The sequence below is a fragment of the Channa argus genome, chromosome 3 (genome assembly GCF_033026475.1).
Source record: "Channa argus isolate prfri chromosome 3, Channa argus male v1.0, whole genome shotgun sequence".
NCBI lineage: Eukaryota > Metazoa > Chordata > Actinopteri > Anabantiformes > Channidae > Channa > Channa argus.
Window position 1 is genome coordinate 11803191 of NC_090199.1, and position 14427 is coordinate 11817617.

The 14427-nt window shown below is 39.3% G+C and overlaps 1 protein-coding gene across 5 annotated transcripts in view; it reads right to left on the reverse strand.

Moving 5' to 3' along the window:
- Positions 1-14427, reverse strand: part of sh3gl2a (SH3 domain containing GRB2 like 2a, endophilin A1) — a 34187-nt gene extending 19760 nt beyond the window's left edge. For 4 of the 5 annotated variants that reach the window (XM_067498977.1, XM_067498976.1, XM_067498975.1 and 1 more), the window contains exon 1: positions 1692-1802. In XM_067498977.1, the coding sequence (XP_067355078.1) occupies positions 1692-1787 (96 nt within the window). In that variant the 5' untranslated portion in view covers positions 1788-1802. Of the gene's footprint in view, positions 1-1691; positions 1803-14207 lie in introns of those variants that run through there. The other variant, XM_067498978.1, reaches the window with a different exon arrangement.

Genomic DNA, 14427 nt, shown 5'->3' on the forward strand with positions numbered 1-14427 from the left:
ATAGATCCCTGAGTCAGTTTATTAGTCATAAAAAACTAATATTAAACCAGCTCCACCTTCAGTTAGTCTTTGATTTTGTCCTGTCGATTTTGATTTACATCTAATCTGACCAAAGGATTTCTGGAGGTGAGTTATAGCTATGAGCGAATGGCATACACATAAAATATAACAATCTTCAATATTATAATACATAAGCAAAGCACATAGTAATGCATAAGTGATTCAATGAGATTGGTCACCCTGCAGTAAGCTCTGCAGTATATTAGGGCTTTATAATCAACAAATCCAGAAAGAAGGCTCATGGTCAGGTTAGTTAAATTTAACCATTTTATGATGACCGGCTGTCTTGATTTGTTGAGGGAAACATGGTTACAGGAAAAAAGGGAAGTTTATGAATAGAGCTAGGGAATAGGGAATCTATTCAGGAAATTGCCTTGCTGGTGTGTGCATCTGAGGTTTCTGTGTTCGACCTTTTACACAAATTGATTTTACTAATACACACACAATCCCACACAAAAGGATATTTTTCTTCATGTAGGTCCTGATTTAAATAAGAAAACAAAACTTTTGTTGCTACACACCATCAGCTGACAATCTTGACAACACAGCTTGGTAGACGTGTGTCATGGCTTGAACAAAGGTAAAATAATTTCTGAAGAATTGTTGACTGAAGAGGGTTACAAAGGACATGAGACACTTATCCCATCAATAAAACATGGTTATGGCAGCATCAGGATTTGGGCCTGCGTTGCTGTCTCTGGACCAGGACAGCTTGTTCCTTCCTTGATGTAGCTACAGTATTGGTTCTGAGTAGTACGAGCTAATTCTAAGGTAAAATCTCTATCCATGAATTAATGGCATTAATCCATGAACTCAAGCTTAACGGAAAATGGAATATGCATCAAGACAACAACCGGAAACACATAAGTTGTTCTACAAAAAAAGGTTAAAGCACAGCAAATTTAAAGTTTAAACAGGCCTAGTCAAAATCCTCACTTTATCCTAAACTGTTAAACTTTTGGGTGGGGACTTCCTGACACAGCTAGGTAAAGCAAAGATGCCAACCGAGATAAGCCGCTAAGTTAAAGCTGTTTTGTCATGAGGAATAGACTAAATCTCTCCATGCTAATAAGCAGGGCTGATCAACTAAACAATTCTTCTAACGGTTGGATTTATTAATGCAAAAGAGGTTCACAGCAGCTAAGTTGTGTTTGCCAAACAACTATTATTTTTAATTTTTGTCAAATTTGTTTGACCGGGATGCCTTTGTCTACTTTTAGGCCATGGATTAAAAGCCTGCTTACATTTTAGGTCAAATTTATGTAGAAATAGAGAAAATTCTAAAGCGTGGAGAGGAGGGACGCAGGGTATATAAAGAAAAGTATGTTGAGGATGGAGTTACAGGACAGAAGGACAGGAGGAATCCAAAGGAGGGGGTTGTGAAACGGGCCATGGAGGACGTTGGTGTAACAGAGGAAGACACAGAGGACATAGTGGGATGGAAATGGATGACAGCGGCAGAGAGAATTAGAAGAAGAGAAAATTCTAAAGGGTTCACAGATTTTCCAAGCACCACTACAGATATCATAATATTATATTATATTACATTGTATTTGTATTACTAGCTAGATACACTGCACTGTCATACTATAACACTGTAGCTAATAATATAAACACATCAGAGAACAGACCTGATAAGAGTCACAAACGATCTGGAGAAACAGCAGGAGAACAAACAAGATAAAGAGAGAGAACAGTGCGTCAGAGTGTAAATGGTGTGGCTGCATGCCTGCAGAGAAACTGTGGTAGCACCATCAGAACAAAGATCCAATAACAATCTAGCAGTAGAGTACAGTCTGTGTCTGTGGTCAGCGAGAGCAGAGGAAACACTAACGCACCAAACACTTAGTCAAGGTCCCTAAAGTCAACACAAGAATGAGATTATTGTTGAGGGAGATGGAAGCCTAACCATCCAACAGCAACATAAAAAATACAAATAAAAAAACAACAAAAACATAATGGGTCCTGGAGGAAGCAAGCAGTGGTATATTTACACAGATCAATAAAACAGCCAGGACCAGGTTCCTCACACACTCTGAACACTACCACAGTACTTTAACCACACTGCACCAATCCTTCAAAAAATAAACAATAATATGAATTCATCCTGCAGCTGACATTATAAAAGGAAAATGACTAACATACTGAACAGTTAATACTGACTATTTGAATGTTTTGATTAAATTTCCTGTCCATAAAAAACACAAAAGTAGGTAACACACAAACCAGAAATGTCACAATACACAGAATAATGATGATGTCTGATCTATTTCAGATTATGTCATATTATGTTTCATTACATTATATTCATACACAGAGAGATGTGCACTGTAGAATATAAACATAAATGATAATAAATCAAACTGGTCCCAGCTTCTCCTATTGAAAAAATCCTATACTGTACCATTGTAAACTGATCGTTACCTACTCATCTGCTCTTCCTGACCACATGTCGAAGTGTCTCTGGGCAAGACACTGAACACCCAACAGCCCATCCCCCTGAACTCACAGGATAAGCCGAAAGGAAAAAATATTTTATCAGAGGAAATTCAATAAATGTATCATTGCTAATTGCTAACAGTAAAACGCCTATAGTACTTCAGTCAGTATGTTTCAGGGCTGGTTATAAGTCAAAAGACTGTTATTTTCACAATCTCACAATCTCCATTGGGTCTTTTGGAGCTTTCAGTTACAGTGTTCAGGTTGAGAGTTTTTTTTCCAGTGAATTTATGCCATTTTTGACATCTTCTAATATATGGGGAACCAAGAGCAACATTGGAGCACGGACAAAATGCAGAAAACTCATGTCAAATCAACACGCGGAGCACGTTCCGCTGTGACGACCCCTGAAGGGTCAAACCAAAAGCTGTTGATCTTCTCACAATCAATGACAAGTCAAACTAATCACACTGCAGTCTGCATGAAGTGATCGTGAAAAGTGATCTGATCTTAAAGGTCAAAAATATAGAAAAAACACAATATTTCTAAGCTGAATAGACAAAAAAAAGTGTGATTTTCCACATCTTTTTTAAACACATCCATTAAACACACAAAGGGATGGTGGAAAAAGTAATGGTAACACCAGGCTTTTTAGGTCACACCTCAAAATGGAGTCCAATCAATAAATGAGAAGGGATGTGTGTTTTAGACATCCCTTGACTTTTAAAACCACTCAAACAGAGTCAGTGTGCTATTCACATATAGCATCAGCTGTTGTGAGTCATGCTTCATAAAAAAGAGATCTCAGAAGACCTATGACCAAAGATGTTGATTTGCTTGTAGCTGTAAAGGGTAATCTCAAAGACTTAAGTCTTTATTAGATAATTACGAGACAATTATCAGTCCAGAGTTAGACATAATGTCTATAAATAGGGATGATTTGGTACTGTGGCTACTCAGCCGAGTTGCCTCCAAAGTAAGCATCATGATTTAAGGCTGCTTTGCTGCCTCTGGACTTGGACCGCTTTTCAATGTGGAGCAGAAATTCAATTCTCAAGTTTATCTGTAGGTATCCTACAGGATAATAGGATAATTCGGGAGGCTGTCTGCAAGCTGAAGCTCAGAAGAAGCGGAGTGAAGCAGCAATATGGCCTAAGAGACAAAACATGCACCTTTTGGAGCTGCCCAGTCACAGCCCAGACCTCAACCCAACAGAGATGATGTAGAATGACCTAAAGAGAACCATTCATACCAGTTCTCCTAAGAATATGGCTGAGTTAGAACACTTTTCCACCATTACTTTGAATATTAAATGCCGCTGTTCAGAAATTTAACATAACATTTTTCTTATGACTGCAAAAGGAGCTTAAAGCTTTTTTTTTAAGTAAAGAACCTTCTTACTTTCCAAAAATCTCCTCTTTAAGTGAAGTTGTTAAGATAAAGTTAAATCCTGACGGTGGAAACGCCATTTACACTGAAATGCTAAAAGCTGGAAGAACTCAGTTGGGTCTTAGAGTATGATTTTGATAAAACGTGTTTGTGCGTTTAATAATATATAGGGGAGGTAAATTATTTATGTAAAGTCCACACTTAAACATTGCTGACTCCCTGTGAAAGGGTTGCATTGTTCAGTTTAATATTAATTCAATCATATAAGAGTGAACTTACTTTTACTTACACAAAGGCAAAATAATTAAGGAAAAAAAGAGTATAGAAAATAATGTAACATATTAGCATGGATTTTTGCAGTATGTTTTGCTGATGTAAGTTTTTGTTCACCCAACTAAGAAAGCATAATCTAACTGTAGGCAGCTAAGGGGCACTTTAAAGTTTTAATTAATGCACAATTTTAAACTTCTCCTGTAACTCATATATCATATATTATTATTATTAATATGATAATTTAAAAAAGCATTTATATTATTATCACCTCAGGTGTAAATTCAGCCCATATGTCATGGTGGCTTTAAATGGATTGATTGCTTGGTGTGTCTATACAACTTTCTTTAAATCTATCCACAGGTTTTTAATGATATTTAAATCTGGAGACTGGAAAGGGTCCCGTAAAACATTCAGCTTATTCTTTTTTTAACCATTCCAGAGTTGGTTTTGCTTTGGATCCCCTGCCTCTTAATGTTTAGCTTTTCGACAGATGGACTTCTGACATCGGGGTGCATGCTTCCTTCCTTCCACTCTATGCTGAGCTCCGGTGCATGACGCAGACATACATTCCCAAAGGATTAGTGGGACTCCACCATGCTGGACCATGGAAATGTTGTTCATCTCATTATAGGCATATTTTGGTTTATTTTGATGAAAATACATTCTTTGTTGTACTCTTTGGACCATTTCAATGTAAGAGGAAGCTAACTTTTTCACCACCACCACCCAATTAAAATGATATCTTTCAGCATAATTACTAATTGTTCAAAAATAACATTAGAGCAATTACAACACAAGAGTTTGGCAATAAATAATTACTATATATAATAAGAGTTAACAAATTTAGAAAACTATACCAGAACAGATTGTATACTGTATCAGATATCTTTTCAAATGATCGTCCTTGTATGACTGCAATTTTCTTTTGTGAAGCAAAGATAAAGGGGTATTATAGAACTCGTGTCAACCCTAAAATTCCCGGATGGAAACAACTAATATTACTACTATGATAAAAACAGCAAGGAGGAGTCATAAAATCTCTGACTCCATCACATGGTACATTTGGAAGTCTGATCGGCACATGCGGCACGTTTCACAGATTACTGCCGTAGAGCTCTGATTCTGAGTCACACACAGCTGCAATATGATGCAAAGAGTGCTCTGATTAATCGGACTATAATCCCGGACAAGCCATTCGGTCTCTACTCTGCAGCTGGAGGGACGACTGTGTGTCTGCACAGGGTGCGTGAGTTTACTGTGCATCCTTGTCTAGGTCAAATAATGTGCTTTTTGTTTGTTTAAATAGAGCATGTGAAATGCTGTCCACCCAAAAGACTTTACCAGACATTTAAATATAAGAAAACGTGTACTGTTCTCTTCTACCCCTCATTACTGTCCCCATACAAGCCATATTAGGCATTAGACTAAGGGCATGAGGCTCCAGCTGTCTGAAAGCAAAGCCTCCTCTACCCTTGTTTTCCAAACATACTCCTCTTCTCTCCACTTACTAGTGTCATTGTTAGCAGCAATTACAATAGCAAAAATCCCCCCAAAATTTGATTGATTGATTTCATTTCATTAAACAGCACTCTATTGATCCTTCAAGGAAGAAATACAGAAGCCACAGCAATAAAGCACTGGAGACAGTGTGATGGCAACAGGGACACTTGACCTTCAGCAGCGCTCCACCAACCACTGAAGCTGGTGGAGCTGCTGATCGCTGAAGATGCTGCTTAGGGTCCACTCCTCCATTTCCCCGTCAGTTTTTACTTGTTAAAAATGATTCCAGAGTTACACCAGGATTGGGTTTGTTAAGCGTTTCCATAAAGCGTAACGCACTGCAATTCCTGGTCTCTTGTAGAGGACTATTCACATCCACACCTTCAAATGATGTTACATAAACCTATGTTATTTCCATATAATATCTGCAGCTTTAACAAAAGCTAATAACCAACACGGTAACCGGGTTTTGATAAGTGAGAACTGCAGGCTTCTCAGTTATAAATTTGGTAAATAATGATATGACCTGAATGCCCCCAAAGTAGGTGTGTGTTTATTCGTGTGTGTGTATAAGTATGGACTGGTTTTTATGCTGATCACATTAATGGTCAATATTGTAAAAAAAATTAAGCGAGAAATCGAAATGAAACGACCAACTTTGATATCTTCTCCATTAATGTCAATTAATGTTCTCCATAATGAAAACATTTTCATAATGCTTAATAAGAATTTCCCTTTCAAGCCCAAAGCCATCGCCCATCTCTCCTGCAGTGGTTGATACTCAGAATATATAACAGCCCTGAATAAAACATCAACTATGGCCTGAATACTGATGCTGAGTGAGAGGGAAGAAGAGAAAGGAGGGAGAGGAAAAGGGGAAAGAAACAACAGACAGCGATGAACCACAGCAAAAAAAACCTCAAGCGATTCACTGTCAAAATAAGAATGAATGAATCTGCAGATTTCCAGGCACCAATGTTTTCATCACTCAGCACATCGTTCTTCTGACAAATCTCAAACAGACTAAATTTCGTTCATTCACATTCCTTTTGGATTTAATGAGTTTACTTTGCCAGTGCTCTTATTTAAAATGTGCCCACAGCATCTAACCACAGGACAAGGCTAAGAATAGGACTGGCACACGTCGCGCCTGTCTGTCATTAACCTCCAGATCAAAGCTGACGTCAAAACGCTGAGAACTCCACAGTACAGTTTTCAACCCTCTGGCTACTGCATGTGGATGCAATCTGCACATTTCTGCCAAAGGTCTACCATTTTTATTGTCGTGTTGAGTTTATGACAAGCTCCAGAGTTACATTGCTGCAGGTACAGTACAGCTGGACTCGATCCAGCATAGCATCAAATCTACTGCATTGCTGATTCACACTGGATGCATTGGGTTGCCAGGGGCAAGTGCATTGAGTTTTAAGGAAACTACTATAAACATCAGTTTCAGTCCCTTGACTTAGAAGCACATAACAGTCAGGAATCACTAGATCTACAGCTGACGCTCAGCACAGGATCCCCAGGAGCGATGTCCATATGGGATGGTTCTGTCCCTCACGATTTAAATCCAGTTCCAAGTTTCATTGCCAATGCAGGAAGAAATGTATCACATATTTAGTGAGGCGAAAAGTAAGGTCGTAGAGGTCAAGGTGATGGATGGGTGTGCAGCATTTCTGACTCATGCAGGAGACTGAAGTTCCTTCAAAGATCTGCAATGAGCTTTTTTCCTTTTAATAAAGTTTCATTGTGAAATTTCCTAAACTGCAACTGTTGGTGTAATTCTCTAAATCTTAATCATAGTTAGAATGTTGTAGAAAGCCAACATTTTAACAACACTACAACTTGACATAATGTGACTGATAATGATGCTCTTGTCTAGCAATATACTCTCACTGTTACTGCAGGTATTCCCTTGACCTGGATAACTCAGAAGTTTCATAGAGAAAAAAAAAAAGAATTGTGCTCACAGAAGAAAAGAAACAAAACCAAAAACTGTGTAAGCTGCAAGAATTCATTGATTACACAAATTATATCCAAATTATCCTTTTATGCTAAACATTTTTTGATTTTACCTTCAAAGTGTTCAGTTAGTCACATCTTATTATAAATGTTTATCCTATTTTTCGACCTTATTTTAGTCCAACGGATTATATTTTGAAAAAATAATGGCAAAGTTAACTGATGCTGAAAACATGCAGCCAAGCACTGTCACACACAGTGATGCAGTGCACACAAGGCAACTAGTTGCCACAGGGTAATGTGCAGCTTCTGGTGAGACTTTTAAAAAGGTAAAAACATCCAAATCAAATAAAACAAAACAAAACAACATAAAACAACAAGACAGATACAGTAAAACTAGCAGTGTATCAGTCCAACTAGAGCTGTTCAATGTTCACATCTTTGTTGCTGTTTAAGTTATTTTTTTAAGCCAAACCGAAAATATAAGTTCTACTTGTGATTTTAGATCTAGTGTTAAAGTGTCTCATAACTGGGCACCTTTCACTGAAAAAACATGAGTGACCAAAAGTCATCCCACACCTTTGAACTCTAAAGTTCCCACTTACTCACTCCTGACAACTTCACCACCATGTTTCTGGATCATAATGGAGCCTCGAAACAATAATTGAAAGCAATAGACTGCTGTAGTACAAACACCAAGTGATAAAATTAAACTTATAGAAATTTTCTTAAAGCTTGCTCAGAAGGTAAATCCCTGAAGACAGTCTCTTTTGGTTGAATTCGCCTTCCATCTTTCCACTACTGTCTACCTGCTCACAGGAGCTTTCTATCTCCCCCTCTTCTCCCTTTCATCTCCCGTTCCTTGCTTCACTCTCTTTGTGCGTCCCACCCCATCTGTTATCTTCCATCCAGAACAGTTTTTACACTGCACTGCAGTAGCCCCAGTGAGAACCCAGGCTGGATGAGTCACCCATACACAATCTGCTGCCCTAAACTCCTCCAGGCGTTAGCCACATCCAAGGACCCCACTGATGTCCATGGGCGTGCACTGATCTACATCAACGCACATGCACACAGCAAACCTTATTCTGAAAGTATATTGGAATATCTCTATATTTTCATGCATGTAAGCACATTAGACATTTCATCTAAAAATCTCCCCAGTACTTAATTTAAAAAAAGGAATAGGAGATACTGCATATCCTTCCACAACACATAAAAATATATACATACATACATAAATCCAGTAATCAGGCACATACAGTAAGATTGTTTCCTTACAGATCACAATTGACAAGACCTTCAGTGCATTTTCCAGCTTCCCTCAGCGACATTTTAAAATGCTAAAAAGGATAATGGCTGACACTGTAACTTGGAGGCCAAGCTCTTTTCAATCTGAAAGTCTGAAAAGCTGTTGAACAACCTTTCTACTAAAGATTGAGCAATAGCACAGGTTGCTTACCATAAGTGCTGTCAGTATAGATGCACATGTACTGTTGAAGGGAAGGAAACTTACATGATGTTAACTGTACATAAATCTGGTGTTATTGAAAGAGTGATGAGATTGTATATTGACTACATCAATCTGCATCTTACAGAATAATAACAACAGCACAAGCACATTTAGCACACATTGGTCTATGCAACATTATCATAGGTTTATAAAGTGAAAGTTTTTATCAAAAGTTGGCTAATATCTAGTGTGCAGCTGTGCTGAGAAGGTTAAGCTACCATCACATTTAGAGGAATAAAATGTTCTACATGATGTATATGATTTTGTGTTTAAGGATTTAAGGCAACTAACCCCTAAATGCAGTAACATGATAAAAATAGAATTAAAGGGCTTTAGATTACGTAACATGCATGTAGATAAACTTGTGAGTAAACTTCATCACCAGCCTCATTCTGAGACTGATTAGAAGCAAAACAACTAATTTATTTGGAAAAAGAACTAAGAGACAGACCTAAGACCTAAGGACCCCCTCTAACTCTACCCTCTCACTTACTGCCACAATTTTGGAAGCTTTCTTGCCATTCTCCATATATTCTCTCACACAGTTACTCCACAGAGACACAATATCCTCTCTGCAGCCTTTATATGTGTATATTAAACTTGAGTTAAAATATAAGACAAACACTACTGGTAGTTACTAAGATGCACTGTGCATTTTTTTCTGAACCTGTAGTTGAATCGATATAACCAAATAAAAAATCTCAGCACGTTAAAATGTTTACATGCATGCACGCTTTTGCAGAATCTGGCACCCATATATGACACAAAGAACCTCTGTGAAAGGAGCATCAGCTTCAAGCATGACTCATTTAACTCTGAGGTAAAGATCACTTGTGACTTAATAAGGGAGCAATTATCACCTCTGAAAACACTACAGCTCCTTTGTTTAAAAGAAGAGTATCACAACATGTGTTTTTTGGGGTGATATTTATAGCATAAACAGCTGGTAGTTGTCTATAATTCCAATCTATTACAGTGTAGTATCTCAGACAGTTATTTCACTTCATAACATATTCCATAGTGAAAATGAGTAATGGCTTTCTTGGAAAAAAAAAATCTAGTAGATCTGCTGAGTTTTACCCTTCATGCCACGTGGTTCTCTTGTTTTTAAATATGGCCCCAATTAATAATGCACCACTGTGAGCCTCAGTGTCCTTGGGTGAGAGAGGGTGAGAGAGAGAGAGAGAGAGAGAGAGAGAGAGAGAGAAAGAGAGAGAGAGAGAGAGAGAGAGAGAGAGAGATTTCTATCTTTTATTAGTGAAAAGAATGATTAAATAATGATTGTGGTTGTGTTAAGTAAATTACTTAGTGATGTCTAGAAGGTGAAACTGAGTTTGTGTGAGCATTTATGTCATACAATCCCAGTTACCGCACAGGAGTCGGTGTTTTATATGCACTCTCTCTCAGCACAAAGTTTTCCACGCACAAAAACGAGAATTTTCTATCTCCCACAAACCAGATGCTGCACACTTAAGTTCAGACAAAGCTGCGCTGATAATTGGCAATTAGTGACACAATGAGCTAAAGGGTCAGTGCAGGATTTTAGGATGTGCAATCTGTTCCAATACACATGTAAACTAGCTTGATGCAACTGTGATGGTTTTATTTTTTGTTTGAACTTGAGATCCTATGTCACACATATTAAGACTAATGTACAATCAGACTAGGCCATACACATACTGCTTATGCAAAGTGTCTCCTTAAATATATTGTAATCAAGGAGCAAGACTGCTGCGTGCATTCATATACAATACTGGTACATAGTGTGAGTAGTGCATAGTGTTTTATAGTGTGATAAGGTTTTAAACTAGGGCTAGAAATAATGATTAATCTACAGACAAATTATTTGATTGACTTAATATTTGTTTGGCCTATGAAACGCAAAGAAAACTGTGGAAAACACACATTGCATTTTCCTAGAATCTTCATTATGATTCCGCTGCCTTTCAGTTTAAATGATTGAGGAACAGAATAAACGGAACATTCTCACTTCAGAACAGTTGCAACCAGATTGTTTCAATATTTTTGTTCACAAAGGTCTTCAATCAATTACCAAAACAGCTGTCTATAAACTTTCTGTCAAGCTAATAATTGCTAAATTGATCTGATTGTCATTGCAATCAGAAAAGAGCCAACGTCAATCTTGGGTAAAATAAATGCCATCTGTGCAGATATGCATTCTCTAGTAGTATCCGATTCATTTAAATCCATGGTCTCAACCCTTAATCTCCTGATGTCCTGTCCTTGTGTTGGACTGGGGTCTGTGTGTGTGTGTGTGTGTGTGTGTGTGTGTGTGTGTGTGTGTGTTTGTGCATGTAGCCAGCTTGCTGGATTGCTGCCTATGTGAGTCTGGGTCTGGATTACTGGTCTGTGGTGCAGGAAGAGAGGAGTTATGGGGAGCCTTCTGCTACTGGTGGTATGGGGAAGAAGACTAGTTGTGTATGCTGGGGGAGTGAAAGGAATAACGTTGACAGCAGGAGAGGGTAGATCTGAGTGAATCACATTCGGAACAAAACTGAAGAAAGAATGTTCACTGTATATTTACACACTCAACCACTGCTCTTTATGCAGACACACTGATAGCCACCACAATATATGTTTATTTACACATAAAATTGCTGATCTGCACTCCATACCCCCCCCCAACACACACAAATTGGAGGCTGTAGAGGATCATCTGCAGGGAGTGAGAGGGCTCCACTAATGGGTGACAATAGACTCATCACACACAATTACCACAATCTGTGCAGCCATCTAATGCCCCATGTGGACTGCTGTCTACTTCCGATCTGATCAAATGAACTCCTGATTAAAACTGAGAACAGTTATAACAACCGAACAATAGAATTTCCAATTATTTATCCTTTCATTTAGTCCTTGAACATCATGCATCTCCTAGGTATTAAGTAACAATTGCTGGTTTTAAACATCAGTGCAAGCCTCTGAAATGTGAGTGTGACTGTAAAAGGCTGATAGTATGAAAAACTAACAGCAGCCTAAATGAACTAAAAACACAATAGGAGACTCCATTCTATCAATATACTGGAACCCAGCTGTTAATTGTGTGAAGGACATCTTCTCCTCATAAATAGTTACTTTTTTCTGGGGTTCAATGTGCAATTAAGAGAATTTAAGATCCACAGGTGGTGACTGTTACCACACGTTATTTTCAGTGTCACAATTAAGCCCTTAACCTTTCCTATAGAAGTGACAATTTTCATAAAGATTAAGAATAATGCAAAGTGCGAGCTGGAACTGCTGTAGGGCTGCTTGGAGACAGGGTGAGCAGGAGAACAAATAAGGGGAGAGAGGAGCGTGTGCGTGTGTGTGTGTGTGTGTGTGTGTATGTGATTCAGTCTGGCTCTGTGTGTCCTGCTGTGTCGGGGCCTGAAGCTGATTGTCAGTGTCACTGTGTGACTCACTGTAGAAACGGACAAACCTCCTCTGAGCTCCTGAGCTCTTAGCTAAACCCAGAAAGAAAAGTCAACTAAACCCCTGGAGCTAAAGCGAGGTCCTGCAAGAAGGATCTGCCAATGTCTTTGACCATTAGGGTCCGTCTTAAGAACACTGGCGACCTATGGCCACCACTCTGGCGAAATGGTGGCGAAACCTTAAGTCTAAGCACTAAGGAATAAATAGGATGCTCTAGTGGGCAGGATGGGTTTGAAGGCAGAGCTAATTAATTCATCAGGAGAAAAGTGACGCCATGATCGTGACTTGCTGCTGCTGGATTTCCGACAAGACGCTTAACGATTGCGTAACACCGTCCGTACACGTTGGCGTTTCCAGTGTGGTTGACACACAGGTTTAAACCCTGGTGCGTCCTTTGGGACTAAAACCTGCCATCAGCTGCAGCTCTGATGGATGTCCGTGCAGAATGTCATCTGAAGGGTACTGAGAGGAACCGACGGCCCTGACATCACTATTGTCATACTGTCGCGCCATCTGCGTCCCAGACGGTCACGAACAAAGTTCACACTGAATAATCGCCGTGTGACTTCCTGTCATGGACCAAATAACCGTGGAAAACAGGGGCCGCGGAGCAGACAGCGAGTAATAAATTATTCTGCTGGTGCAGCGCTGCACCACGCCAGTCTTTTCAGTGGGGTACATTTAGCCACGGCCTGTAAATAATATCGCGATATTTTAGACCATCTCCTGTTTAAGCATTTCATAAACGCTCAGTTTAACCCTCCAATATACACAATATACACCAGTATGATGATTCTAATAAGCCCCGTGGTACATGTCTATATTTTTTGCAGCATCAGAATATGTGGGAACATAGGTTTTTTTGTATCTCAGTTGTAAAATGATAAGAGGATGTTACTGTTCTTTAGGTAACGTTCTACATGTAGCACCCTGACGTTCTCTCCCCCTCCCTTCATTTACTCTAAAATAAAAACACACCTCATTCTTAAAAACCTGACAGTGCACGAAGCAGTAATGTTACTCAAACAACAACAGTGTGACACAGTGAAGATTTAAACTCTATCCACTATGTAAAATTACTTAAGTCACTTACTTAATGGCCCATAACTAACTATAATGTATTAAGTGCTATAAGATGTGATAACTTTATCCGCCCCCCACCCACCAATGACAGTGGTCCTTTCCGTGTTTTCACAACTTGTTTGGGCAACATGAAGGATGCGCTTGTTTTAAATCTCGCGTGACACGACTGGGAGGGGGACTGTGCATCGTGATAAGGGGTACTGAGGTGAGGATTTGACGTTCAAGAACGAGCTCTTGCAGACTTACAGCAGGAGTCTGCAAAAGCAAAGCAAATCTTAAGACTCTTAAAAAAAAAGTTTCTCGATGTTTTACTACATCCCACAAAGAAGCAGCAGCTGTTGTGTCCATCACCACAGGCACATTTCAGCACCAGGACAGCGACCTGTACCTGATCTAGAGGTAATACACGGAGCACAACTACAGCAGAGCATGGCGGGTTAATTTAATCAGTACTACTGATGGTAATCTCCACTATCCAGACACTGCCCTCCAACAACCTGACACTAGCACTAATCTAGTGAGACCTGGTGTTCAGGACGTCGTGTCCTCTTACCTGAGTGGCTTTGTGAAACTGCTTCTTCAGCCCCGCTACAGACATGGTGGCTACACGGTGGCTCTATCTGGGAATAGGAGCTGGTGCTGCAGGTGTATGAGGAGGAAATCTTGGTCCTAACTGTATCTGGAGATGATCTTGCAGCCGTGGCTAATTCCTGTCTACGCTGCTCCTCAGCAGAGGGATCTCCTGTGAAAAAAGGGGGCTGACTAAGCCCCGA